This window comes from Gymnoscopelus microlampas (assembly GCF_963454915.1).
Source record: "Gymnoscopelus microlampas genome assembly, chromosome: 16".
Taxonomy (NCBI): Eukaryota; Metazoa; Chordata; class Actinopteri; order Myctophiformes; family Myctophidae; genus Gymnoscopelus; species Gymnoscopelus microlampas.
In genome coordinates this window covers 19,035,313-19,062,458 of record NC_139953.1, presented here as the reverse complement: position 1 = coordinate 19,062,458, position 27,146 = coordinate 19,035,313, and the positions used below count along the sequence as shown (strand labels likewise).

Sequence of the window (27,146 nt, the reverse complement as noted above, 5' to 3'; positions counted from 1 at the left end):
TAATCTACAGTATAGTCATGGATTGACCAGTGTACTTGAATTTATGCTATTTGCTTTGTTTCTAACTGCTATGTCAATCTTTCAAATTTGCTTTTTTAATGACACAATTTTGATCATATACTTTCTATTTCCCCTCCCAAATATATAACTGACACATTTCCACATTAAGACAAATGATTTGCCTATAGACCCTTTCCACATCAAACATCTTGTGTCAAACACAGCTTTGGAGAACAGTTTTCTTAATGGAGTTAATGTAAGTGCTGTTATTAAAATACAAACTATAAAAATACTAAAATTGCTAAATACAGAAAATGAATGGTCATTAAGTTCATAAAGTATAATTCCTAATTTCATGATATAAATAAATGTTTTGGGTCATAATTGATTTCATGTAAGGTTAAAAATGTAAAAACATAATGTGATTAAAAGTTCTGCGGCGGAACAAAGGTTCCCTGTCTGTCAGGAGCACACCGGACCATTACTGATTGATGCATTAATTGCATGTCATTACTGACAGGTGGTGCAAACAAACAAACAAACCTGTGGACTAAAGCTCTGTAAACTTGCAGTTTATGTGATATCGCGCTGCTAAAGTTATTAAAGACGTCTGAAACCAAGGACAGTCAGTCAAAAGGACATTGTAAGGACTTTAAGCAACTCAAGAACAAAGAACCTCTTTTCCACAACAAGCGGCCAACGAGGTATTCTATTTTTGATTTAGCTTTGATGTTGCCGTTGTGTTTGATGGACACTCTTAACGTGCGCGTTGCGCATTTCTACATGTCTTGTCTTATGTATGTTGTTATTTACAGTGCAATGTATTGATTGTTTATTATTTTTTGTGTGAACATGTAGTTCTCACGGCATGACTGAGGGATGAGGAGAATGCCTGAAGCAATAAATGCCCGTTTATAAAGAACCCGACCTGTGTCTTCAATGTTGTGATAGGAGCTACAGTTGTGATTTACAAATTAATTACTTCAAATGTAGAAAAAAAGAGAGAGAAAAGAGAAGAATCTGTTTGGCTGGAATAAAAATCCTCAACAAGGTGCTTTGGTACAAATGGGTGACAAAATTGATTTACAAAAATGGGAAGAGACCAAGGCGCTCTTGTGGAAAATGAAAAAGCCTTTAATAGTCTTGCCATGTATTAGCCAGACTATTAAAAGCGTTTTAATTACTTAAAATGTTTGAGGAATGGAGTAAGTTAACGATAACCATGAGCAGACTATTTTCTGTCACAAGCCAAGTAGAGCTCACTGAGATGCAGAGGTCAGATGACAAGTGTAGGCAGTGGAGTTTATGAGGCATTTGTGAGCTTGTAGATCAGCTATTATCAGTGAGCAACACCTTTGCATGACAAAGTATAACTCAGGCTTCAGTTTATTGCACGACTTCTCGTTCTCGGCTCCCCCTGAATGAGGTAACGTTATACAAGAGATATTGACATTTAATGTTTAATGTGTATGTGTATCAAAGAGAATACACAATTTAACACAATTTTAGGAATTTAATATAGGCCTACTGTTGTGTTTGGAGTGGCAATGGTTGTCTGTTACCATCCACGTAATAGGTAAATTATATGAATACAAATGTACATATCTGCTTTATTCATATTGAATTATCATTGTGTTTTGGTCTCGCAGCAGAGTAGATTATGCAGATCTAGGTTGTGCGCCATCCCATGTAGGTTCCGTGGCATCTCACCTCTTCTCAGGCTCCATGTCCACAGGACAGCACCTGTCTGACTTGCAAAATGCATTTTGGACCAAGTAATACAAAATGTTGTATCATGAAGAAGCTAGGGAAACCTACCCTAGCTTCTGCACCCTGTACAGCCCACTTTGAGCAGTGCACATTATGGAAGGTAGCCTGGTACAATTACTGAAGTTAATTGTGGAGATTGTCCAATTGGTACAGTACTGTACTACCTTACTACCCACTACATTGTACCACTAGTTTTACCAATTGTAACATTGGTTTTGTAGCTGATGTTTGATGTGCTTACTTTTACAAACCTTAATTTTTAATACAAAATGGTGAAATAGTATTTGTAGTAAAATATAACAAATGCCATAACTTTGTTGATCTGAGCACAAATGGAACCCAAACACAGGCTGACCTATCAGGCAAGCGATTAGTAAGGAGTGCATGTGGGTTCAACCATTCCAACAAAATACTTAACTTTTTTTTAATGGCTCATAATCATTCACTTGAGTAACCTTCAAGATAAGCACTCTTCCCCTCAGTTTTTTAATTTTAATAATGACTTTATAGTTTAGATAATACTCCCTGCCTCAGCACAGACTCAGCCCTCTATGAACAGGGAAAAGTCTTTTCAGATTTCACAGCCAATAAGCAGGAGTGAACGAGCGTGGAGAGAAAGAGCAAAACTGTACTGGCACATTCCTCAATGCGTCAGTACTGCAACACTACCTCGCAGCGCAGCAGTCACGACACAGCGGCCGCATCCAGGAAATTACGCACAGCCTCAATCATCCTGGGTTGAGGGGGATCTATATGAGACATAGGTCGACGTTATGGTGTTTCTCCCTTTTATTGTGGGCCATTTTTCAGATGACAAACCATTTACAGAAACAGTGTGAGGCCAAACTGAGCACTCAGTCATTGTTCAATAGACAGGTAACTGATGAAGATGTAATTGGATCGGCTGTGTCAAATGAGCCAGTAAAACACTCTCATAGGGCAATCACCAGGGGTCTCCCACAAGGTCTGAGACCCTTGACATTAGAAAATGCATTGTAGGAAGTAACAGTAGTGCAGTAAGCCGAAGAGAATATAGAGGCTATATATTCATGAAAACCTGAAGCTGATGTTGAAAGCGAAAAAACTACTGGTGAGACTAAAGCCTAATTTATACTCCGTAGTACAACGGTGTCGCTAGTCGAAATGAACTGATCTTGTTGGAAAGCGACAGCACCATACTACAGACTTACAAATTAAGCTTTAGAGTTTCATGTACACGGACAGTAATATCATCTTTGTGAAATGCATAATGAAAAATAGAATGTGAAATGCATAATGAAAAATAGAATGTGATCACCTCACCAGCTTTTTCTGGCACAATTCAAATAGCTCTTTGTCAAAGTCAAGACAAAACATGTAATTGAAATATACTTTATTACTTGAGCGTAAACAGAAAGTGATCCTCCAAAAAACAACAAAAAACAAGAGCATTAAGTCAGTTTTTATAAACAAAATATGCAACACTAATATTCAATTACCTGCCCTAAATAAATGAAATTGTGCGCTTATACAACCGCTGCCCAGAAACGACATTCCCCACAATTCATTCATAATGTTTTTCCATTGAATGCCATCATAAACACAATTAACTTAAACCATAGCCCACGCATATATGCATATATATATACATATATATATATATATATTTCTCGAAGGGATCAATAGCATAAATACAACAATCAGTACTGAAAGTCATAGTTGTACAATAAAGTTGTGAAATGTGAAACATTCCTAGTGCCTCTGGGCTGAAAGGGGCCGTTAAACATACCAGAAGTTTCCATCTTATTGGACAATTTAGTGTAATATGCTCCCAACCAAGCATTCTACAATGTCACACAGCTGCCTTTTTAATGGTTGCAAGTTGGTGAGTGGCTAGATGCTTTAGTTTGTAATAAGCAGAGATAAAAAGGCTAATATGGTCTTTTTAGGCTAGCTGAATAGCAAATACTGAAACATCTCATACATACATACTGTCAAGTGTGTAGTGAAGAAAGGTTACAGGCTCAAGTTTGGTTAAGTACTGTATGCTGAAGCATCCCTTAAAGCACACATTTGACTGAGACTGGAGAGGAACAGAATGGATATATCTCAGTCTGAAATCGAATCCTTCTCTCTGCAATTTATACTGCAGTTGCATCTCAAATCACTGTCTCTGCATGCATCCTTATCTAAATGAAGTCGGGAAGGCACAATACATGATTTATCTTGCCCGATGTGTGCAAGTTAACCCATCAAGACCAGGAAAGCCTATATGTTGTTATACCTTTAAAACCGGGAAAGCATCCGTGTCATTTTAGATGTTGCTTGCTATGTATATAGCTTCTGAAGTTTTTCAAAAAACTTAGGATTTAGAAGGCGTTTTTAAAATCGGCCTCAGGTCTAAATGGGTGAAGAGGGTGCAGTTGAGGCAAAAACCTAATTTCAAGATATAGAATGAAGAAAGAGGTTTTAATAGGGGCTAATATTTTGTACAAGAATTGTTTGATGAAGAATTGAGGGGAAGTGCATACTACCTCTTTCCAAAAACCCAATTTAAGCCGCAGTCTCTTCTTATGCACAAGAAGAAAGGGACTTAGTTTTACAATATTCTCTCTATGCTGCTAGGTGATCCTGTCCCAATAAATAAAATAATTTCTGTGTGTGTGTGTGCGTGCATGTGTGCATATTGTCCAGATAAAAAAAGGTGGTATAATAAAAAAAAAAAGTCTGGGGTAGTCATGGCTCAGTCCATGCCAGGTTCATAGAGGTCCTTCACCATATACGGCCCCTCTAGCTCATAGCCCATCTTCCTGTAATAATTCCTAGTTCCTACCCCTGTAAAATGGAGCATATATAGATGAGTATCACATATTAAGAACAAAACTCAATTAAAACACTAGACAAATACAAAATAAAGTCTCCTTTATAGTCTAAAGTACCAGGAATGGGTGGCTATCAACTGAACTTTGACAACCGTACACTAGACTTTCCCCCATTGATACATGTTTTTGATGCTGCCTTGTGTAGTGGGTTAGTGGGTTTGACTACTGTATCACGATGGGAGAAAATTTATTTCTTCTGTGTTATAGACTCACCTGAGATGACGGCCAATTTTCCAGAGCCATGCTCCTCCCTGGAAATTCTCTCTGCTTCCTCCATCAGCATCATACCAAAACCCTACGTAGAGTAAGTAAGTATATTTTATTTATAAAGCATCTTTTGAAACAATGTTACAAAGTGCTGTACAATGGAACAATGAAACATCAGCATTATACCTAAACCCTACACTCTGCATAAGGCTAACTTTAAAGTACACTGTGGTACTTATAGTACAAGTAAATCTGATACACCCATCATTAATTATATTTTCTGCAGCTGAGTTTCATACTAGCCTGCCTGATTGCCAATTGCAGTTTATGTACAAAACACAGAACTGAGTCGCAGTTCACCCGTTCGGGGCGATTAGCAGCCACAAAGTTGGCTGCGTTGTCGTGAACACATGCAGACACTTTTTTTGGTTGTGCTCGGGTGTTGCACTCTGAAAATAGCCGATCTACAAGCTCACAACGCGTCGCACCGTCGATACGACTCCACCGCATCATTTAGTTTAGCTGCCAGGTTGTTTGCTGTGTGTCTGTCGGGCATACTCTGTTTAGACGGCTGATTTCACATTCCACTCCTCGTACTCTTCATTTTGTGTTAGCGTACTAACTAGCGTTAGTATGTGGTTGCGGGTGTACACTTGGCCCTTCAAAATATATATATATATATTTTTTTACGGTTTGCCGTTAGCCGTTACCAGTTACCGGTTGGCCAATATTGATACATATATAAGGCGCATCCGCACTATAAGGCGCACTGACGGTGCGCCTTATAGTGCAGAAAATACGGTAAGCTTCAAGTTGTCGCTTCTAGTTGTCACTTGTCACTAATCACTACTACCCACATGTACAGTACCGGTAACAACTGACATGTCTGTTACTGAATAAATAAGTATTTACGTTCCCAAAAAAATGTTTAAAAAAAGAAAAGAAACCATAGCCACCTGGTGCTGGAACTTGCTGGGGTCTCGGCTGCTGACGGGAACCACGCTGCCGTACACGTGCAGTTCACGCACAATGGACACGCCCCCTTTGAGCTCTGGACGAAATGACTGAGGCGAGCAGCGGCGCAGGCGCAGCAGGCCAATCAGAATGTCCTGTTCTGGGTCCTCGTAGGAGAGGAAGGTCTCCCACCCGCCGTTAGCCACGTAGTCCCTACGCACCAGCTCCACCTGATCAAACACACACACACACACGTTTATCCAAAACACATTCTAATACCATGAGTGCATGTTGTTTTTTTTGTAGAGCACCTTTCACAGACATCAGTTCACGATTCTGGATTCCGGCCAAATACATATCAATTTTGGGGTCCTTGGCACGAAAAAGTTTAAGAACCACTGATTTAGAAGGCATTTGTAGAATTGGCCTCAGGTCTTATTGGGTTAGAGGGTAACGTGAACCAATCAGCTGTTGGGATGGTGAATGTTCACAGTGTTTTGTTTACCTGATAAGGTCTCACTTTGTGATGAATTTCCTGGATGCCCACTTCTCTGGTCCGCACATCACGACACTATATCAAAACACATAGAGACAAGGATCGTGTGAATACCAGAAATGTCTTCATTTGCTGGACATGTAGTAAAAAGTTGTCCCCCACCCTGAGGCACGTTTATTTGTATAGCACATTTCAACAAGGCGATTCAATGTAATTCAATACATAAAGAAAACGCACATTATAAAAGGACATTTGAATTCAGTAAAAAGGAAGAAAACTATTACTAAACCCCTAAAACAGGTGGCCTTTCTGTGTGGAGTTCTCCTCGTGTTTGTGTTGGGTTATTCTTTTAGCTGTGTTATTCTTTTAGCATTACTGTATCTTTGTGCCGTTAATTGTTTTTGACTAATAAAGTATTCAATCAATCAAAGCACTGCACTGTGGCTGCTCACTACTAAGTAGTTAGTTAGGATGGTTCAAATGTAATTTCCCTCCCTACTTAATTCTTCCGGGATCTTTAGACGGCCACATGCCTCCTTTGATCTCTCCCAGATCCCGAAAAGAAATGACCTCAAATGAATTCACATTTTCCTTTGCAATCACCCAGCTCTTGAAAAATCAATCAGCCTCTTTCAGAACAAAGCTGATTCAAGCAGGAGTTTCTACAGTATATTACAGACCCCCATAATTTCACCTCTTTAATAAACTGCTCAACTATAATGTGAAATAATTCATCTCTAGCCGGGGTCCACTAAAAGCTTGTCTCAAACTGACTTTACATCCTATGTTCATAATCCTTGGGAAGAAGACTGCATGTGTATGTATATTGTGCATAAAAATCAAGGCTCGTTTTCAATTAGGAATGCAGTTTGACCTGCTGTTGGAGAGATCATCTATGGGGAACGCTGGCTGATGTTCAGGCAGCTCATAAACGTGTGTTTGCTGATGCATGTAGGATTTTCTCATTAATATACCGCCGTGAAATGACTCATCATGATGACACATTGTAATGTTGGAAGAATAAAAACTAAATTCTTAAAAAAAAGAAAACTCCAGTAGTTGTAGCTTTTCTGAGCAGTTTGATGTTTCCAGTGCCTATACATTGATTCCAGACACACATTGGATCAGATTCAACAAAAGATGTGCCTTTTCAGAGCAAAGTTCTAAATCATGAGCTCCTTTTAAAAAGCAAAAAAAAACATAGCATTGATATTGAAGCCTTTGTATAGTGTATGGTGTACTATTCTGGATAAGATACTTCTTTCCTGTTCTTGGAGGTGTCTGACACCAGTGTCTATACTAGAGCAAACGCAGATCATTGATAACACTGCAGCACAGCATTGAGTGTGTTGAGGTCTTTCTCTCAATCTCTCCCAGCTTTCCTCTGTGCTTCCTTCCACTTCTCACTCCATTCTTTTCTCTCTTGTTGTCGTTTATAGATGTTATAGTTTATAGATACGCGTGGAGCTTCACGCCATCTCTCTCAGCTCATCCCCTTTCATTTAACGGCAACCGCTCTACACGGAATGCATGGGCACATGCACCACCACCTCGCCAACACCATATCTAAGGGACATCATTGTCTGCCTATTGACGTCAAGAAGACAACTACTGTATGTCACAGAAAAAATAAACACCTTTAACTGACTGACGGAGAAAAGTACCCTATATATTTTGTTAGGAGACACTTCATTCAGCTGTAAACCAAATACAGATTTAAAACTTATTGCAAAAGTAAGTAAAAGCCATAGCTAAGGGACATCATTGTCTGCCAATTGACGTCAAGAAGACAACTATGCCACAGGGGGAAAAAAAGGAAAAAACACTAACTGGCTTTAACTGCCGTGGTGGCATCAATGCATACAAATTATTCTGTGCATCAGCATGCATCCTGTTGGCAAGCACCACCTCGCCAACACTACGGTATCTGGATTGTACCCAGGGAGAATGGTCCGTTAGTCTTCAAAAAAACAAAACTGCTGATGTGGAAGTTTTTCTAATGTGAGAAGGACTGTTAGTCTCACCTCAGTGCCCATGTCCTTCATCCTTGCCAGGGCCAACTCTCTCAGGTTCCCATGCTCTACTCCGGAGCTCACCAGAGGCATGGGGATGTCCCTGTTGAGAGTGGAGGGGAAGGGAGAGATTGACTGACTTCACCGATAAAAAAACATTCCATATTACTTTATCTTTGACGATACACAGGATCTGATGCAGGCTTCCGTTGTGTTATACGGTACCAAAGCCCTAGACAGGCATGCAAATAAATGAACCTCGGTCACCTCTGTACACGGTAGACACGTGTCCAGGGAGGCACCAGAGCCAGGATGCGTGCCACCAGGTCCACCAGAGCACTGGGAGTGTAGCTCTTGTAACGCCCCGTCTTCCATAGTTCATACAGACCTGTGCCGCGGATCACCAGGGTCGGGTACAACTTTAGACCATCAGGCCTGAAGGCCGGGTTTTCAAAAAACTCCTGTAAAAGGAAAGCATGAACTCTTAATATATGTTGACTGTGCATGTCTGTGAACAATAGCATGAACTCTTAATATATGTTGACTGTGCATGTCTGTGAACAATCAGCTTGTTTTTAATGCCTGTCTGGTAAACATTTAAGAGTTCAGAATAGTCACCGTCTTAATCGTCCAAATTTTGAGAAAAGCAGGGTGCATATAAGCAGTATAAAGGAATGGAATGGTTTGCACACCGGAGCAAAAACAAAATTACACATTGTTGAAGGCTTAGGCAGAATTGTCTTTTGAGTTAAAGTTGATATATAATTTAGCTTACTTGAATATTTACTGGGTTTCCTGATTGTTTTGCTCAGATGTATGAATTATATTTCCTATAAATGTTGTCATCGAAAGTAGAAAAGCATAAGAGGTTTGGTTGCCTGGCAATTATTATGGGTTTCATTTAAAATAATGGGAGGTGTGTCTTGCCCATCTAACTATATAAATGGCGACCGACTTCCGCACCCTCGGTGGCGACACCCCACAGCTCTGTTATCGAATAAACAACGCACCGCCACACCACATGTCGCCAACTGACCCGCCACGGCGGCCGCGCTGAATTTACGCCTCGCGTAGGGGACATCTCACTGCTCACTACACCTTTTCCACCGCGCAACATAATTAATTCTACTCACCAAATGTCGGACAAAACGGAAGGGGAGGCAGCTTCGTACCGTTTACCGTGCGCACTACCTCATCACCACAACAGCAGGCAGCCGCTGCGGGGGTTTTTTCCTTTTTTTCCTAACTTTTTTTTTGGTCACCATTTTCTCCAGGCACCATTTCTGGTGTAACGTGCGGCAGCATGCGCTGGGTTGCGTCGCCATTGCACTCTGCCCATCTCCTCCACACCAACACACACGCAGCTCCTTTGCTTCAACCCCCCCCCCCCCCCTTCTTACGTACCTCCTTTGTTCCACCCAGGCCGTTACTTTCACTTCACTCATGTCTCGATCACAATATGTCCGTCCTTCACGTGCCATGTTCATCCCAAACACAAAAACAAACAGCGACGGGCCTTCATGACACCAAAGGACTCGACAGTGATGTCATCATTATGCAACCCGGAAGTACAAATACCAAGGACACGTCACTGATGTCAGTCGGGTTGCCAAGTTCAGGTTGCCATGCCAGGTTCTCTAAAAACAAGCGCCAGAAACAAGCAACCACCTTCATGAAAAAAAAAAAAACACCGAAGGGGTCCGCCATGTTCCAGGTGGGTCCCCGCGCGTCCCAACACTCCACAGGGGGTCCGTCGACCAGCAGGGGGTCCCCCTCAAACATCAAAAATATTTTTTTTTCAATTTTTTCAATTTTTTTTTTTAACTTTTCCACAGTTTTACTCCAGCAATTTCAGTACCCCAATATACACGCGGCCACGCTGGGCCCCGTGCGCGGCTGGGGTTGAGGGGGGCGTAGCCCCCCGAAACTCTAGTATCTTCAAAATGGAAAGGGGATAAGAAACATTGGAAGGAAAAAGAGGGAGAGAATTTCCAAAATGCACAGATAAGATTTATTGTTATGTCTTTTGACTGCCTGGTCTGGTAGCGCTGAAGAAAAAAAAGACTATTAAAATAGAATGCATTTGCAGAACTGCTGATTCACAGGCTAATCTGAAAAGTTATTTCTCCAAACACCATTTTGAAAAACTGTCATAATCGGACATTCATCCTTCAATTTCTGTAAAATATAGCAAATCCACTCTATGAAGTTTAATATCCCAAAAAACAATAAAACTACTGTACTTCAGAAAAGTACCCTATATATTTAGTTGGAGACACTTGGAGAAATGGCAGATGGTTCATTTTGGAGTAAAACTCTTCAGCTGTAAACCAAATACAGAGTTAAAACTTAGCGCAACAGTAAGTAAAAGCCATATCTAGGGGACATCATTGTCTGCCTATTGATGTCAAGAAGACAAATCTTGCTGTCAGGTTCTTTTAGCATGAGAAGGGAAAACTAATGTGATTTCCTGTCATTCACCTTTACAGGGTTGTAACAATCATGGCCAGAACCATAAAAATTACATTTTTGGAATGAGAGCGTATGTTCTTCAGTTAACAGGCCTGTATCGGTTAACAAGCAAAAGGGTTTATTTGATTGGGGGTTTGGGGATCCATGCCTCTGCTTTAGATGTCATCCCTTTGGTCATTCATTTTTATCCCTGGTAGTAGGGAGATGTTTTATCCCTGCTTCTGGTCAGACTGAATTAAATACATGCATTTCCTTTTGGGAAATGTAAACTGTCTGATTATGTTTGATTTTTTTAATTATTATTATTTATTTTTTTTATGGCAGGAGAGAGAGAAACGGGGAAGGATATGCAGCAGGCCTAGTGTCGGATTCGAACCCTGGTCAACTGCGCCAGGACTAAGCCTTAATGGTAAGGTCTACCTGGTGAGTCAACAGGCGCCCCATGTTCTATATTTATGTTTGATAATATCACAATTCATCCCAATAAATGTATGTTAACCACATTAACGCTGGTGCCCATATTTGGGGCAAATGCAATGCAACCTATTTTTGCCATTTGTTATTATTTTGTGTATAGGTCTAGGTCTCTCGGACATAAGTGGAATGTCCCCCCCTGTTAGTTCATTTACAAATCGGACCATGTCAAGCAATGTCTCCCACATCACAGCACAATTCAAGGGCATGTTCCAAAAAGTACTGTAGCAGTGCTGGGTGAGCCAATCTGATAATTCCGTAATGTTGTTTTATCACCAAATGTCACAAAATCCTGACCCTTATGGGTCCATGTTTACATGCTCGGGAGTTAAATTAACACTCAGGATTGCACTGTGTAGTTGGGGATTCTGCACCTGCTTCCATCTTGAGAATCTTTAATCACTACTCCTGCTGGCTGGCAGAGTGGAACCCCGTTAAGAAGCCCCACTCACACACGGCACAGCGAGTGCCTGTACACAGGAGATAAGTGAGAGAGAATCTTGGTGCTGAGGGGAAGTTATAATAGAATTCCATTATCAGGGCAGTCAACACTGGATGCATGCGGCATACAAGGTTCTCTGGCGGTTGCTGTTGACTTCATGTGGTTGCTAAATAAGGCTAAGTTTGACCTGCAGGCCCATTTAGCATACGTTTAACTTACACCAGCATGTGACCAAAACAGCTTGGTTCTGAACCATTTAACCACAGAAGTCCCATTTTCTTTCAGTGTAGGACGAACAGCGAAAATTGCTGATCTAAAAGCTCACAGCGTGACATATGTTTTGCCTATAATGAAAAATATAGACAAAATAGGGACGCCAGGTTGAAAGTGATTAAAGGAGATGGGATTGGTGCAGTCCAAATCAGAGGACACGCAGTGGAAATAGCAAAAGAACACAACCATCTACGAATGACGGGTTATATAATCTGGTTCCGATGGTGAGATGATAGGAAAGAGGGGAATGAAGATTGATATCGTCTCCCTGAGCTATAATGGGAAGAGGAGAGACAAAAGACACGTGTGTTACAGAGAGGAGGGGAGAGATATATGAGGACAATGAGAAGTGGTATTAACAGGAAAAGACATACCACCATGAAGAATACTGTAAGCCCTATTCTACGACACATTGTGAGCTTGTAGATCTGCTATTTCTTTAACCTATATTCTACCTATAATCATCTTAATGGGTTAGCTCAGGGACCTTAAACACCGAGACCATCATTCATGGTAATTCCAATCCAAATAGTCAAAAAGAAAAAAGAACCTCAAATGAACTCATATTTTGCTTTGCATTCACCTTGAAAAACTCCACAATGAGTTCATCACTCAGCCTCCCTCAGAAGAAAGCCGATTCAAGCAGGAGTTTCTACAGTACATTATGACTGAGCTCCCCGATAATATCACCTCTTCAATAGACTGCTCAACTACTATATGAAATAATGCGTCTCCAGCCGGGCTCCACAACAGGTCGTGAAGAGAAAAGAATATGCATGCAGTCTCACACCTCTTTCCATCCTATGGTCATATTGTTGCTGTTGGGCATAAACCTTTTAAGGTAATGGGAAAGAACATATGTTCCATTGAGTCCAATAGTCGCAAGGTCTGGGAGGGCCGGCGGGACATACTGTATTTAGGCAGGACCATGACCAAAATCGGCCTCCTGGTGGTGCTATAACAGGCCGGTGTGAATGATTTGGGGCAGAGGTTCTTCCTTGGACACACACACGGACAGGGGCGAAAACACTTTTCTGTATCACCCGTATTGCCTCTAAGATTATCGGATTTCCCACACCCACACTTTCTGATATGAACAGTAAAGCCATCATACGTTTAGCACTCACAATAGCAAATGACACTGATCATCCCTTACATCGTCACTTTGTACTCATGCCATCTGGACGAAGATACAAAACTTTGAAATGAGAAAAAGTTCTTTTTAGTAGGAGTTTTGCCCCTTCAGCCATTAAACAAACTGCCTTGCTGATATGCGTTTTTCTGTTGGAACAGACCGTGAAGATGAATATCCCTGAGGGGTCAATAAAGACAATTATTATTATAGTCTCAGCCATGCATTCGGCCTGGCGGAGACAATAAACATAAAAGTTTAAATATGGAGATACAAGGAGATACAAGGTTTCTGCCTGACAGCAACGATATAATCCTTGGGAAGACAGACAGACATATGTCTCTTGTGTATTAAGGCTTGTTTTCAATTAGGAATACAGGTAGACCTGCTGTTGGAGAGGCAATTCATCTATGGGGAACGCTGGCTGATGTTCAGGCAGCTCATAAACGTGTGTTTGCAGATTTTCTCATTAACACACCGCTGTGAAATTATTTGTCATGATGACACATTGCAATGTTGGAAGAATAAAGACTAATGTCTTTTAAAGCCCCCGGCGTTTTTGAGTTGTTTGATGTGTTTTCCAGTGGGTGTGCAACAGTTAACTTAAATCAAATTAATTGATTAGGAACAATTATCGATAATCAATTGTTTAATTTAATAATCGATTAATGATCAAGCCTTCTTCTGGATGGTGCGGGATTTTGCAGGACCTGCAGCAATTAAAAAAACGTTCGCTTCCACGACATTTGCGTTGGGTCCCGCAAAACCACCTCTGTTGTCCTGGGGAGAGCCTCCTCCAATACACATGGAGTCACCAACCACTTGTTTGTCACTACTCACTAGTGCAGTGACAAGGACAATCCCCTGCCGGCTTCCCATCTGCAAACACCGGAAATTGTGTTTGTTGGAGCGCCCAGCCAAGCCAGAGTCACTGCTGCCGGCAATTGAAACTCTTTAACCACTGAAGCCCTATATTGATCATTGAATGACGAATAACATAGATAAATATCTTATCTACAAGCTCACAGCGTTTCACATTGTGAGCTTCTAGATAGCCTATCTTTGCTATTTTTGACAATTGTACCTATAGCAAATTGCCCAAAATAGGGACACCAGGTTGAAAGTGGTTGAAGCTGTTTTTTTTATAAAGCTTGCTACAACCAAAGTGAAAACTTAAAGAACCGCAGACTTGCAATACATTTAAATAAAACAAGCAGAATAGAGTAAATTACGTCTATAATCAGAGGAAACGTAACAGGAAAATAATGTCAGAACTAAATGTCCACAATAAGAATGTCACAGAAGCTTTAGTCAAGCTGCAGACACTTCATGAGACTGAGCCTGATTGAGGCGCAGGGTTGGATCCTGACCCTGATCCATTCTGTGGTTCTGGATTCATTCATACATTTTCACATCCATTAGACATAAAATGTCAGGTCCTGATAGTTCTCTTATTACCTATGATAATATTACAGATTCATTCTTTTAGATTTTAAAATTGATTATGAAAGTACAAACCTATGTGCAAATAATTAGTGAACAGTCAGAATGACGACTACGGCCATTCAAGTAGTTTCTGGAATTCTGGTCATTCTAGTGTTAAGAACAGAGGGCTGAGATATAGAACAAAAAAACGTGCGATGTTATCAGGATAACAAAGAATCAAATGAACCAACCAAATGTATGAGTACTTACAATGAACTGCTCCACATCTCTCTCCATGCCGACGTTGGGCAAGTCTGGCATCATGTGAGACACCACCTTAAAACCTGCATCCTTTGACATGTGAAAGGACTCGCTCACCGCTCGTACAGTGTGGCCCCTGAAACATGCAAACACATGGACTTAGGATGCACTCATGCCAAGTGGGAACAAACCGGGGTCTAATAATGGCGTGGCTTCCCTGTGGATCTCTGACGTCAAGTTGACGACAACAAATTGATGACGTCAGTTACTACTGTCCAGTGGTTACCGAAATTAGCCAAAGACACACACACACAGATACACTACACACACACACACGAAAGCTCTTCTAGATTTCTCGAACCCCTAAGTGGAAAAATCCATGCAGACGAACTCTAACCCGTAGTTCCCGGTTGGAAACTCAGGGCTTTCTCAGAGTTCCGAATTCTCAGAGGTCATGCTGTGACACAAGGAGCAACATGGTGACAGAGAAGTATTCGTACAAGATATAACTGCGTGTTTTATGCATCATCATCCTATAATTCTGCAAAGCTCTGTGACTGCGTCCCAAAAATCTATTCTGCCCAGTTCTCCTCAGTGGCTGGAGCAATTGATCTACATTTGTACACAGCCATTGACCATTACCATGTGCACGGAACACCAAAGCCCGTTTTTCGCTTTCCCCAAATGTCAGCTGTTTATTAGCGTTTTTGTGTTCGCTGGCTCCCGGGTTGCCAAATCATATGCGTGAAACAAGTGGACCATGACCCCGACGGGTATGGTCTAGTTTAAGTAGACTTTCTAGTTTTCCTTCACACACTGAGATAGGCTTAAATCAATGAATCTGCTCACCCTTCCATCAATCAATACACCCATCCAGTATTGCATTCAGTCATCTATCCACCCACACATACCTGTACAGTATTCTTATCAATCCATTTAACCACTCTGTCTGATTAGACCCTCTATTCCAAACCATTTATTTATCCATCCATTTGTCGGTGCAACCTCTTATCGTCCCTTGATCCATCCCATAATCCACCCACTCATCCACCTGTTACTACATGCTCAGACACTGTGATCCTATAGCTCAAGTCATCCATCCACCTATCCCGGCTCCATCTTACACCCACCCATCCATTCTTCTTCTATACATTCATTATACCATCCATTCATCCATCCATCCTCTGACCTGTTGGTGTCGCGGGCCACATCCTCATAGACGCTCTGGACTCCAATCTCCAGACGGGTGCATCCGTAGCCCAGCATGTCACTGAGGTGTCGCTTGAGGCAGTAGTCGGGCCGCGTCTCGATAGTGATGCCCACACATTTGGTGTTGCTGCGCTCCGAGTACCTGCAGGTCAGAACACCTTTAAAATGCTTATTTTCATAATGAGATTTGAACTTTTTGTTCTTGGTTATAATCACTTTGTTTAATAATATAGAATGTGAAATTATTCCCGGACCAGGGGGCCAGACAATATGAGTCCATATGGTTTACTGACTGGAGAGAGAATCTACACTATTCTCTCACAACGTGCCGCATTGGGGCCATAGCTGAATGGATAGAGGCTAGGTTCCATTTCCGATCCTATCTAGGTGTCAAGGTGTCCATGAGCGCCCCCCGAGCACTCAATATGACCACCTGTGCAGCCATCAGCTAAAGCTGAAACTGAATTTCCCCCGCGGGATTAATTAGGTCTACATTATTATTATCATTACATTTAATACAATATATGATCTTTAAGCCGTTTTGTTAGTGATAGATGGCTTAATCCAGTAACCTCGGCTTCTATACAGAGAGCTCATTGTCCAAACAACCTACTATCAAATCTCAGCAGTCAGTGTCTGATTTAGGCTAGATGAAACTCTGAAACCCATCCAGGTACAAACCTGGCCCATAAAGTAAAAATGATAAAAACTATGGCACAACAGAGACTCGTGACATCAGACCACCCTGTCAAGCTGTCATTTTCCTCGCTCCATCACCTCTGATGACCACGGCGGACGCTGACTCCGGCTCATATTCCCCACGATTTAGTATCTTATGGCAATAAATGTCCACCTTTTACAGTCTGCTGGATGATTTACACCAATTACAGGACTACATGCTCCAGAGAGGTTTATCAGATTGTCTGAATTGAATCAATAAAAAGTCTATTATCTCAGGCGAGTATCCCCAGGTAGCAAGCTACGATAGGTAAGATCATATGTGGGCATAGTGTGGAGGAGAACCAGAGAGATGTGTTCAGTGGGCCACAAATATGCGCTGGCGAGCGCGCACACACACATAAAATTACAATACACACACAGAAGCACACAAACACCAATGATGATTGTTCTCTGGAGCGCTTCCTTTGAAGCACACGAATGTGCACGCATACACAAATGTCTCCCTCTTATTAAGTCTTCATCGTACAACGGGAGTTGTGTGCCGAAAATAGCAGATCTACGAGCTCACAGGCTTGTAGATTGATTGATTGATTGAATATTTTATTTCATACAATTACATTTAGAATACTTTGTCTAAAAGGTCTGTCCAAAAAAGTCCTTGCGGTCTTGTTTCCATTGAGGTCCTTGGTATTCAGTTCATAGACATATAGTAGCAGCCAAACAGTTCAAATATCAACACAAAATACAGAGAAAATAACACTATATGTACAAAAATGCATGCAAAATGCAATATGCATAGAAAAAAAGGAGGGGGGGGGTCGTCTGTCTAACGTGAAAATGGTACTGCCTCCTCTTTTTGCCTCCAGAAAGTTGAGTTTTTAGGGCCTTTAAATGAGCCCAGCGAACTGCATTTTTTGAGGGATGGGGTTAGACTATTCCAAACTTGTCTTCTACCCTGAGCCAGCCTATGCTGGCAAAATGAGTGGGAGAGAGGTGGGTCATGGGCCCCAGATTGGCTACTTTCGCACTATTGATGAATGACGAATGTATGACGAATCAGGCTTTAGCCACTAATCCAGCTAACAATTCATCTGAACGAATCACGTAACACACACACACACACACACACACACACACAAGATAAGAGCTGTCCGAGTTGAAGTCTATTGCCAGTGCTAGCCCTCGTCTCAAACTGATTAGCAGCCCACCCACAGCCTCTCCAATCACAGCATCTTAATAGACCCTACTGATAACAAATCCCCCCCCCCCCCACACAGTGTGTGTGTGTGTGTGTGTGTGTGTGTGTGTGTGTGTGTGTGTGTGTGTGTGTGTGTGTGTGTGTGTGTGTGTGAGAGAGAGACAGACAGGGTCACAGAGAGCCATAGAAACAAACATGCATGCACGTATGTGGTCGCTCACACACAAACACAGATATAGGAATGCAGACAGATATGGGAGGGCACACTGAACACAGGCCTTAGGGAAGTCTAAGTCCTATGGAAAAGGCAATTATATGGTTCAATCATTTGTATGACATTCAGCCAGCCGTTCTACAAATAAGCATTTCCTCCTTGGATCTCAGAGTCCTCTGAGTCATCCACTCTAGATCAAGCAGGGGCACACTTAGTATTACTCAAAGCTGACCAAACTCTATATTTGAGGTTGAGGGTTCATAGAAGTAATTAAAGTCTAGTTAATGCTCTCAAATTCAGTAAATTAATTGAGTCTAGTCAATTATCTCAAAGTTGCTAAATGAATTGCGATGCGGTGCATCGCACATTGCTTTTATTAATGTGCTATAAACAATTTTGTTAGTTTATTTACTTATTGGGTTTACATCTTGCAGTCATTATTGCTTTTGCTTCCAGTTTGGGGCTTTATGCGTGTATGTAGAGTTCATTGTGTTTCATTTTTGTGGTCCACCGTCCAAGCACTTAGCCACAGAACAGTGCCGAAATCTCAAAACTATTGGCAATGCTTTAGGGGCTTATAATATTATTGGGATAAGTAGGGAATAATGCTTGAGGACTAATTGCTTTTGGAGCAGCAATACGATTGATAATGACCATTACTGGTGGTCGGTTTCCAGTAACTAAGGGATAAATAATGGGACTTTTCATGAAATGATAGCCTAGCCCCATCTAGTGGAGCCTTACTTCTCAGAAATTGCAGAATTAATACACTTGCCTTGCACAGGCAGGCGCGCACACACACACACACACCCACACACACACGTAGAATTGTTCATACCTGACGGCCTCAGCTACATTGTTAGAGGTGTGTCCAGACAGGGCATCATGGAGGTTCCTGATGAAGTAGTCTCTGTACTCCTCAGACAGAGCCATGAATGTCCCTCCCATCACAATGAACTCCACTTTGTCTACACTGTGACCCAGCTGCTTCAGCTGTGGTGGGACGGACAGATTCAGTCATTTTAAGTTGAATATTATCAGGATTTCACGCAGCACTTTATAGTCAATGCAAACCGCCTTAACAAGGATCGTCAGCCGCCCTAACTGAGAAATTCCTATGGATTTCATCAATTAATTTAATTTGGACTTAACTTTCACTTTAAAAGTTGGAATTTAGTGATTAACCAAGACATCCGCTGCCAAAGCGTGTTTATACAGTAGTAGAGTGTTAATGAATGGAGCAGCAGTGTCCACACCGTGAATATGAAAATACAGAGCCAAAATAAAACGAAGCTGGCTGTAGTTAAATTGTGGAGCTGCAAAATATTCTGTCCTCTTATTCATAGCATAAACTGTCCCAAAATGACCATTTCATGAAGGTTCAAGCTTTAAATTATTTTTTAATACATTATATAAATACAGCACTTTTTGAGTCACTCATGCATGAGTTACATTCCCTAGTACAGTATATGATGTCCATGTATTCCGGTTCTTTACATATTGTTCAGTTCTCAGCCTAAAAGCCTTGAATGTACAATGTTTTACAGATTTTATTCAGTCTTATATAAAGCACTTTATACGTTTGTTTTCGAAAAGGCCTACATAATAAAGCTTTATTATTATAGCAACCAAACATATAATAACATGCCAAGCCATTACATTAAATATGATTTTGTGTAATAGTGGGCCTGATATAAGCCTTTGCCATTTGCGGAACCTAAGGGCAAAACAACATGTGTGTACAGTGTAGTGTTACTGACCTGCTCTGCCCTGTGTCTGGTCTGAAGGTAGGGGTCATAACGAGCTCTGATGGCCCTCATGGAGGTTGGCTTGTAGAGGGAGAGAAAGGGGGGGGGGGGTATTGCAGTTACTCACAATAATGTCTCCATACAAACCCTTTTAGTAGTTGCTATATTATAAAGGCAGGTTGAAGCTCACCTCATAGCCAGTATAGGACTGTGTGGAGTACTCAAAGTCTGAGTCAGGACCACCTGGACAATAGCTGCCAGATAACACAAAGATCATAAAATTGTTTAAATGGTAAATGCAATTACTGCAATGATATAGCGCTTTGTAACAGTGGTACAGACATGTCACTTACACACAGATGTTCCCTGTGAAACTGATATGAGGACAGCGATGGGGCTTGCACATCACAGCAACAACAGCAATCTGCAGATGACAAGCGCAAAGGTTTGTTATTGTTTTTTGGGTTCGTTCATGTTTTTACTAATCACTGACCAGACAGAGCTAAATGTACTGTATGCTGTAACAAATCAGGTAATTCAGCATTTACTATTCATTATACACCAGACATGAGAACCTCTCCACGCCAGCAGCTTTCACGTTGAGAAAGACTGAGAATATTGCAGATTGAGTTTCTGATGTGACTAACATACTATTTAGTTGACAGGATGTAGCTGGAGAATGCGTATTGTGAGCCCAGTGCAAGAGTCTTATCTGTCAGTCTCTCTCCACATACCCCACTAGCAGTACGGATAGGCTTGGCCTTCAGTTTAGGCACCAGGGCACGACGGTAATGCTGTGGGACGGCAGCGATGATGTCCACCAGTCGAGGTTGGGCTGAAAGACCATATTTGGCCGAGGTCTTCGTCTTCACTCTGTAAAAACACAAAGCAGTCAGGGCAGAGAGAGCAGCGTTAAGTGGTACTAGTTTATATGTGACCATTTTCTAATAAGATGTTATGTCTTTTAGTTTAGTGTTTTGAGTTTTGACATAGCACTCTGCAGATGTGGAGCCACAGTGATGGTTCAGTCTCTGCCAGACGTATGACATATTGACATATTGACATTAGGTACAGTAGGGCAAGTGTCACTGTCATATTACAGAGCATGCATTAGGCTATAGGGGCAATGGCTACATGCACCATTCTTATTATTACGGGTGGCTGTCTGTGTCGTAAAAATGCTTACTTGTTGAGGTTAATGTCTTTTCCTTCTTCATGGGCCTCAACCAGTTGCTGGATGACGTCAGCAATGGTCATCATCATCAGCTCAGCCCGGCTGAGATCACCTGGAAAAAGACATGCTTAAGTTGTTGAGATACTGTATCTTGGACCAAGACTATCAGAGATTTGCAGATTTCTTTTATCAAGTCTGACATTTGCATAAAAATGTCAGACTCGGTAGAATAAATCTCTTACAGTCAGTCTTGGACCAAGGCTAATGTAACTGTAGCCTATGACATTGTTTTGATTCAAGGCTACTGTAACTGTACTACCTAGCCTTGATACAAGACTAGACTGTCATGACAGATGACCGTCTTGTGATCCAAGGCTAGTAGGCTACTATAAGACTTGCTGTGATCAAAGGCTACTATAAGACTTGATGTGATCAAAGGATACTGTAAGACTTGTTGTAATGCAAGGCTACTAAGACAAGACTTGTGATCCAAGGGTACTATAAGACTTGTTGTGATCCAAGGCTATTATAAGACTTGTTATGATCCAAGGCTACTATAAGACTTGTGAACCAAGGCTACTATAAGACTTGTGAACCAAGGCTACTATAAGACTTGTGATCCAAGGCTACCATAAGACTCATACAGAGAATTACCACAAATGGAATGAGCAAATCTCTTAAACTAAGCAACAATATATCTCTCGAATATCACAACAATTCCAATCCCACGTTAACTTATCTTTGGAAGATGCGTCATGTCACACACAGCTGTGGTGCTGTGTGGACATGCTGGCAAGTGCTAGCATTAGCAAATTGCTAAAGTTATATTGACATAACATTTCAGACAATTAGAAGACACTCCTATTTACACTCACTCTTTTTCTTTGGCTTCCCCATCGCGGTCTAGTATAAAGCAGACAGTGTAGATCCGTGGTGGTGGGTACGTGTCAGAGAGTCCACATCTGTTACTTTCAGAAGTGTAAAAAATATATAAACAAACACCACGCTGCGACAAGACACGGCATCTGCCGTAGGACAACCCAAACTGTCGTAAAATAATGTAAAATACACTTTAACGCAACGTTAATGTTGCACATTGCCATTCTGTTCTGCTAAAAAAATGATTCTGTATAATGTATAATATTAACGTTAATCATAATGAATTCAAACGAGGGTGGCGTTAAAGGGACATTTAACTTTCAAATAAAATAAACATAAAAAAATATATAAAGAATAAATGAAAAAAGTTTAAGAAAATGCGTGAGTGGGCTTTTTTCTATTATATTCTATTCTATAAGTTGTATATATATTTTGTATGTTTATTTTATTTGAAAGTGAAATATGCCTTTAATAATTTGTGTAACTTTTATTGTCTGGATCTTTTTTTTTTGCCGTAGGTAAAAAAAATCACAGATACTCAAAGCCTGTGGATCGACACTACTCCGTCCGTTATTCACCCCTAGTCGCCGCGTCGTTAGCTTGTAGATCAGTTCTTCTCCCCCTCGCGCGACACCGACGTACTACGGAGTCCCCAACCACACACTAATCCCCTTAGCAGCTCCAAGTTGACATGACTGATCTCTACGGGTAGCTTCAGGAAATGCAACAGGTGGAAGAATATCTGACCTGAGGAGAATGAACTAAAACCAGTCCGATCGTCACGTACAGTAAGTTTTGACGTTCTGCGGCATTAACACGCGCATTATAACCGCACGAGTCTAGTGTAGAGATAATATAACATGAACCCATGTGGAACCCGATCGCATGCGTGTGTGTTGTGTTGTAGCGTCTGGTGATCGTGGTTTGTACGTCAAGGTGGCTGGGTGGATATCGGACCCCGGCTGTAGGAAGCTTGCTGGAGTGCTTGTGGGACAGGACTCAGGAGGGAGGACGGGGAAATAGCTGCGCACTCGTCTCGCACTGGTCAGTTTCACCCTGCCTTTTATTATGATTATATATAAACTATAACAAGATCACATGAACATTTCTAAAGCTAGCTGTCGCTGTCAGGGTGCCGATCTGTCTCTGTTTCGTTGTCTTATTGTTGGGTTTATTTATAGGGACACTTGTGTTGTGTCTCTCTCACATAATGGAGGAGTGGCTTGTTGTTCAAAATAGTAATGTGAGAAGAATGAGCTGGTAAAATGAGAGGGCTAAAACAAAGCATTTCGTCACAGTTTCTACACAATAGATAATACATTTTACATGCTTTAAAACAACCCAATTCATTTTAGATCCTCAGCCGGCGGCGCTATGGATGACAGCAGCCTGAACGACTCCAATGTAAAGGTCGCAGTTCGGGTCCGACCAATGAATAGGAGAGGTGAGTAACATGACAGAGACCTTGTGACAGTCATTATTTATTCCGTTTCACGAGCTGATCCTTCCAGTTCCAGCCACTGATTCTTACGTGTGTGTTCTACCTTTTAACTCTATGGTTCTGCCAAACGCTGAACGCACAGATGCTGCTGTACCTATATTTGCTCGTTTGTCTGGGTCAGTGGTTCTCAAACTTTTTGGTACCAAGGACCCCCAAATTGATATATCAATCTGAAAATGTTTTGTGCCAGGGACCCCCCCTCCAGAAAAGAAGATTAATGTTTAAAAAATATTCAAAATTATTCAAAAGTATATATATCGATATTTTTCAAAAATAATTCTAAAATAGCAGATGTGCAAGTTCACAGCTTGTACCTCTGCTATTTTTGAATAGCCAACGTAGTGGTTAAAATGATTGTGATGCTACTTTAACTACTTTTGCTGGGGACCCCCAAGGACCCATGGGGGGTCCCCGAACCAATGGTCTAAGTTTTAGCGTCTGTATTTGTAGGCTATTTAATAGGTTTGGCCCTGGTCCTGAAATGTTTCCTTTTACATCACTGTGGAAAAGTCACTTGGCAGGAGCATGTGTGAATGCAAGTATGAACATGGAATAGTCAGTGACATCACTCTCAGAAAATAAGCATTATGCATGCACAGTGACATGTGACATGACACTTTAAACAGGTCAGATGCAAGTGTAAACAATAGTGAGTTTTAGTTTAAAACCTGCTTTTATTGAGAGAATTCCCTCTGTGCATGTGAGTGACTGGATGTCTTCCAATGCAGCCACTTCCTTAATTTCCCGTTTAGATGGGAATGTGGAACAGAACATTGGTGAAGGTCTGACCTTGCTCTCGAGTCTTCCTATTAGTGACAGGTTTGGTTGGGAGAGAAGTGGATCTGTATGTTTGTACAGGCCAGGCAAGAATGATTCAGCAACAACAAAACTGTTTCCTGCAGCTCCATGTTATGAAACAGGGAACTGGCGCACAGGCGGTATATGCCACCTGTTTTGTCTGCATGACCACTTTCGGAAGTTAGAGTGACCATACATAATACATTATATAGTTGACTGAACAATGCAGTTTGAAAACTCACTTCCTGTACTGCATACCCATTTGAATAAGTATGCAAGTGCTATTCAAGTTTCCACTTTTTGTCTAGGACGCCAAAACTATTAGTTTAAGCATTTAGTTCAATCTCCTGTTCTCTGGTTTATATTAGAAGTCAGCGATCCCATAATTATCATTTGCTACAGACTTCACATTTTTAATAAAAAAATTATCCTGGGCTGTTGTTTCCCCCATCAGAAAAGGACCTGAAGACAAAATGTGTGGTCGAGATGGAGGGGAACCAGACAGTGCTGCATCCAGCCAGCATCAACCTAAACAAAGGAGACCCCAGGTAGGGACCGCAGGTTTGAATTCCGGGGTTGTTTATTGTTTGTTTACTCTGTACAGTGTACTATCTTGCAAAGTCTTTGTTTTTCAGCTTCTTTGTGGCTCTAGTTTTGTGTTTTGCAGTGGGTTATCAAGCACTTGGTTTCATATAAAATGGTAAATGGAAAGATTGGAGCTTAGGGGAGTTTTGTGCTTAGCAGATATATTTATTCATTTATGTTGTGTTTAGCCATGCAGTCCCTGGGGTGCACTTTATAATTGGTCCCACTAGGAAATGAATGTCAACCAGTGTTCATGCTGTGCTACCCTTTTAAGCAGGGCCACAGTGAATTATATCATTATATTGCTCTTCTTAATCTTCAAAAGCTATGGTTATTTTACTCCCAGGACCCTAGCTATAAGATATTGCATCAAGTTTAGTGATAACCTAATTTCCACCTGAAGTCCCTGACCAACATGATTGCATACAGCTTGTTAATGTAAAGTAGACACCTTGAAATTATTCCCTTCTCTTTTATGTTTGTTTATACTGTACGTTCCTTTGCATGAGTCTATGTGTGAATGGATTGTTCAAGGTTAATGTAATCAGAAAAAGCCAGCACACGGACACACTGGCCTTTTTCTCATTATATTGAACTGTTTTGCTGGCTTCTCGCACCTGGTCCACTCCCTGGTTAGCCATGAGGCAAGAGTGCAAACTTTTCTATATTATTCTCTTCGAGGTTTAAACAGAACACTGCGACACAGTGGGTGTGGATTCTAAACCAGCCGGTCTCAGTGACCAGCAACTAGCAGGAAGAAGGCTCAAATCCAAACCTCACTTCTTCTCCTTCATCCACACCCTAACTTTCACTCTGCCTCCCAGCTGTTTTCCTTCTCCTCCCTCCTCTGCTTCTTGCGCCATGTCTTTCTTTACAAAGGGTGTGTCTGTTCCTGCTCATTCCTGCTCAGGTAGTCAAGTCTAGAAGTTAAAACAGCAGTAGTATCGCAATTAAAGAGTCAGCACTCCACTGCCTGTTAAATGTATTATCGCTACACAAAATCTATTCAAATGTGCAATGAATTGCAAGAAATGAAAGGCATTGTAAATGCATTGCATGGTAATGTAGTTTTCATGGCTTCTCAGAATGGTGTTCAGCAAGCCTTTTTTTAACCACTTAAACCCTGTAATTAGTTGACCGGAGTCCCCCAGGGCTCTGTACTGTAATAGCCACTTTTCCTGTTTTCACTCAACACTAAATATATTCGCCGAAAATAGCTGATTTTCAACGCAGTGTTGTGAGCTTGTAGATCTGATTTTTTTGCCAAATGTGTGCCCCGGAACAGGAATGCTAGGGTTCAAGTGGTTAAACGATCTGATCATACACAGTATATTTTAAAGTAGGTATGTAGTGTAGTATGTGTGAGTGGGCATATGCTAATGTCCCTGATCTTGACTGGTGGTGACAACGTCCCTCTGTCTGCTCCTAGCACTTAGCCAGGTACTGAGAGGCTGGCCAACAACACAGAGGGGGCCAGGTACACTGCAACATCCAGTGTTAATTTAACTTGTAAAATAATGTACCCGTGGCTTTGGAATTCCATGTCCAGGGTCAGGTATCTATCAAGGTCAGGTATCTTAAGGTATCTTACTTTTGTGCCAGTTCTTCAAAACAACATTGGATTGGGTCACCTTGATCCAGATACAAACTCTTCACGATGACCAAATGCAGATTACCAGTGATCTAATGGGGCTACATATCACAGTGTAGGCTATATAAAAATGACCAGCATGGGGTCATTTTAACTTGAGTTCTTTTATCATATTACTCGCTTCAATATTCACTTATGGGAGAGCGCCCCCTAGCGTGATCACAGAACGCCAAGGGGGCGCTCTCCCATACAGAACAGAGGTTACGTTCGTAACCTAACGTTTTTATTTCAAGAGACAGCAATCAGCACAATAAAACAATACAAACATCCCTTTTCTTTTTTTAAACAGTAAGACCCCTTGTCTGACCCACAACAAATAGACAACAACAATATACATTATTCACAAATACGTTGTGGTTATTTTGAACTTGGATATTAAATAACAAAAAGTTTTATTACGTTTTCTTTCTGGAATCCACCCGGGAATCCACCCTTTTGCTGGGATAAGGATAATCCTGAATTGTTGGATCAAGGTAGCATCACAATCCTACTAAAATAATTTTGAACAACATACTGAAGGTTTGATCCAGTTCAAAACCAAGACTGGATTGCCTGATCTAATCCACCTTCAGAATCCCTTCTGTCTTTTGAACAACCCATTTTCAAGATTGGATCCAATCCGATAGCTGAAATCCTATCAAATTGCTTCTGAACAACTGGGCCCTGGATTTGACTGTGTAGAAGATGCTCCCAAGAGGGTTTGGCTCCTGCTCAGGTGGCCTGATTCAG

At 41.3% G+C, this 27,146-nt stretch overlaps 2 protein-coding genes across 8 annotated transcripts in view; one reads left to right on the top strand and one right to left on the bottom strand.

Moving 5' to 3' along the window:
- Positions 1 to 2,976: 2,976 nt before the first annotated feature.
- On the bottom strand, positions 2,977 to 22,025 carry elp3 (elongator acetyltransferase complex subunit 3). The gene is made up of 15 exons (XM_084082320.1): positions 21,879 to 22,025; positions 21,016 to 21,115; positions 20,564 to 20,702; positions 20,183 to 20,253; positions 20,020 to 20,083; positions 19,842 to 19,910; positions 18,920 to 19,074; positions 15,969 to 16,130; positions 14,789 to 14,915; positions 8,568 to 8,761; positions 8,313 to 8,403; positions 6,298 to 6,363; positions 5,795 to 6,022; positions 4,845 to 4,926; positions 2,977 to 4,584 (listed from the first exon to the last, which is right to left on the bottom strand). The coding sequence occupies exons 1-15, from the start codon at positions 21,898 to 21,900 to the stop codon at positions 4,493 to 4,495; spliced, it is 1,662 nt and encodes a 553-aa protein (XP_083938446.1). The 5' UTR covers positions 21,901 to 22,025; the 3' UTR covers positions 2,977 to 4,492.
- Positions 22,026 to 22,545: 520 nt separating this feature from the next.
- LOC311062584 (kinesin-like protein KIF13B) overlaps positions 22,546 to 27,146 on the top strand; it is a 40,793-nt gene continuing 36,192 nt past the window's right edge. For 4 of the 7 annotated variants that reach the window (XM_084081729.1, XM_084081728.1, XM_084081727.1 and 1 more), the window contains exons 1-4: positions 22,546 to 22,670; positions 22,790 to 22,926; positions 23,238 to 23,326; positions 24,636 to 24,729. In XM_084081729.1, the coding sequence (XP_083937855.1) occupies positions 23,257 to 23,326; positions 24,636 to 24,729 (164 nt within the window). In that variant the 5' untranslated portion in view covers positions 22,546 to 22,670; positions 22,790 to 22,926; positions 23,238 to 23,256. Of the gene's footprint in view, positions 22,671 to 22,695; positions 22,927 to 23,237; positions 23,327 to 24,635; positions 24,730 to 27,146 lie in introns of those variants that run through there. The other 3 variants (XM_084081725.1, XM_084081726.1, XM_084081724.1) reach the window with 3 other exon arrangements.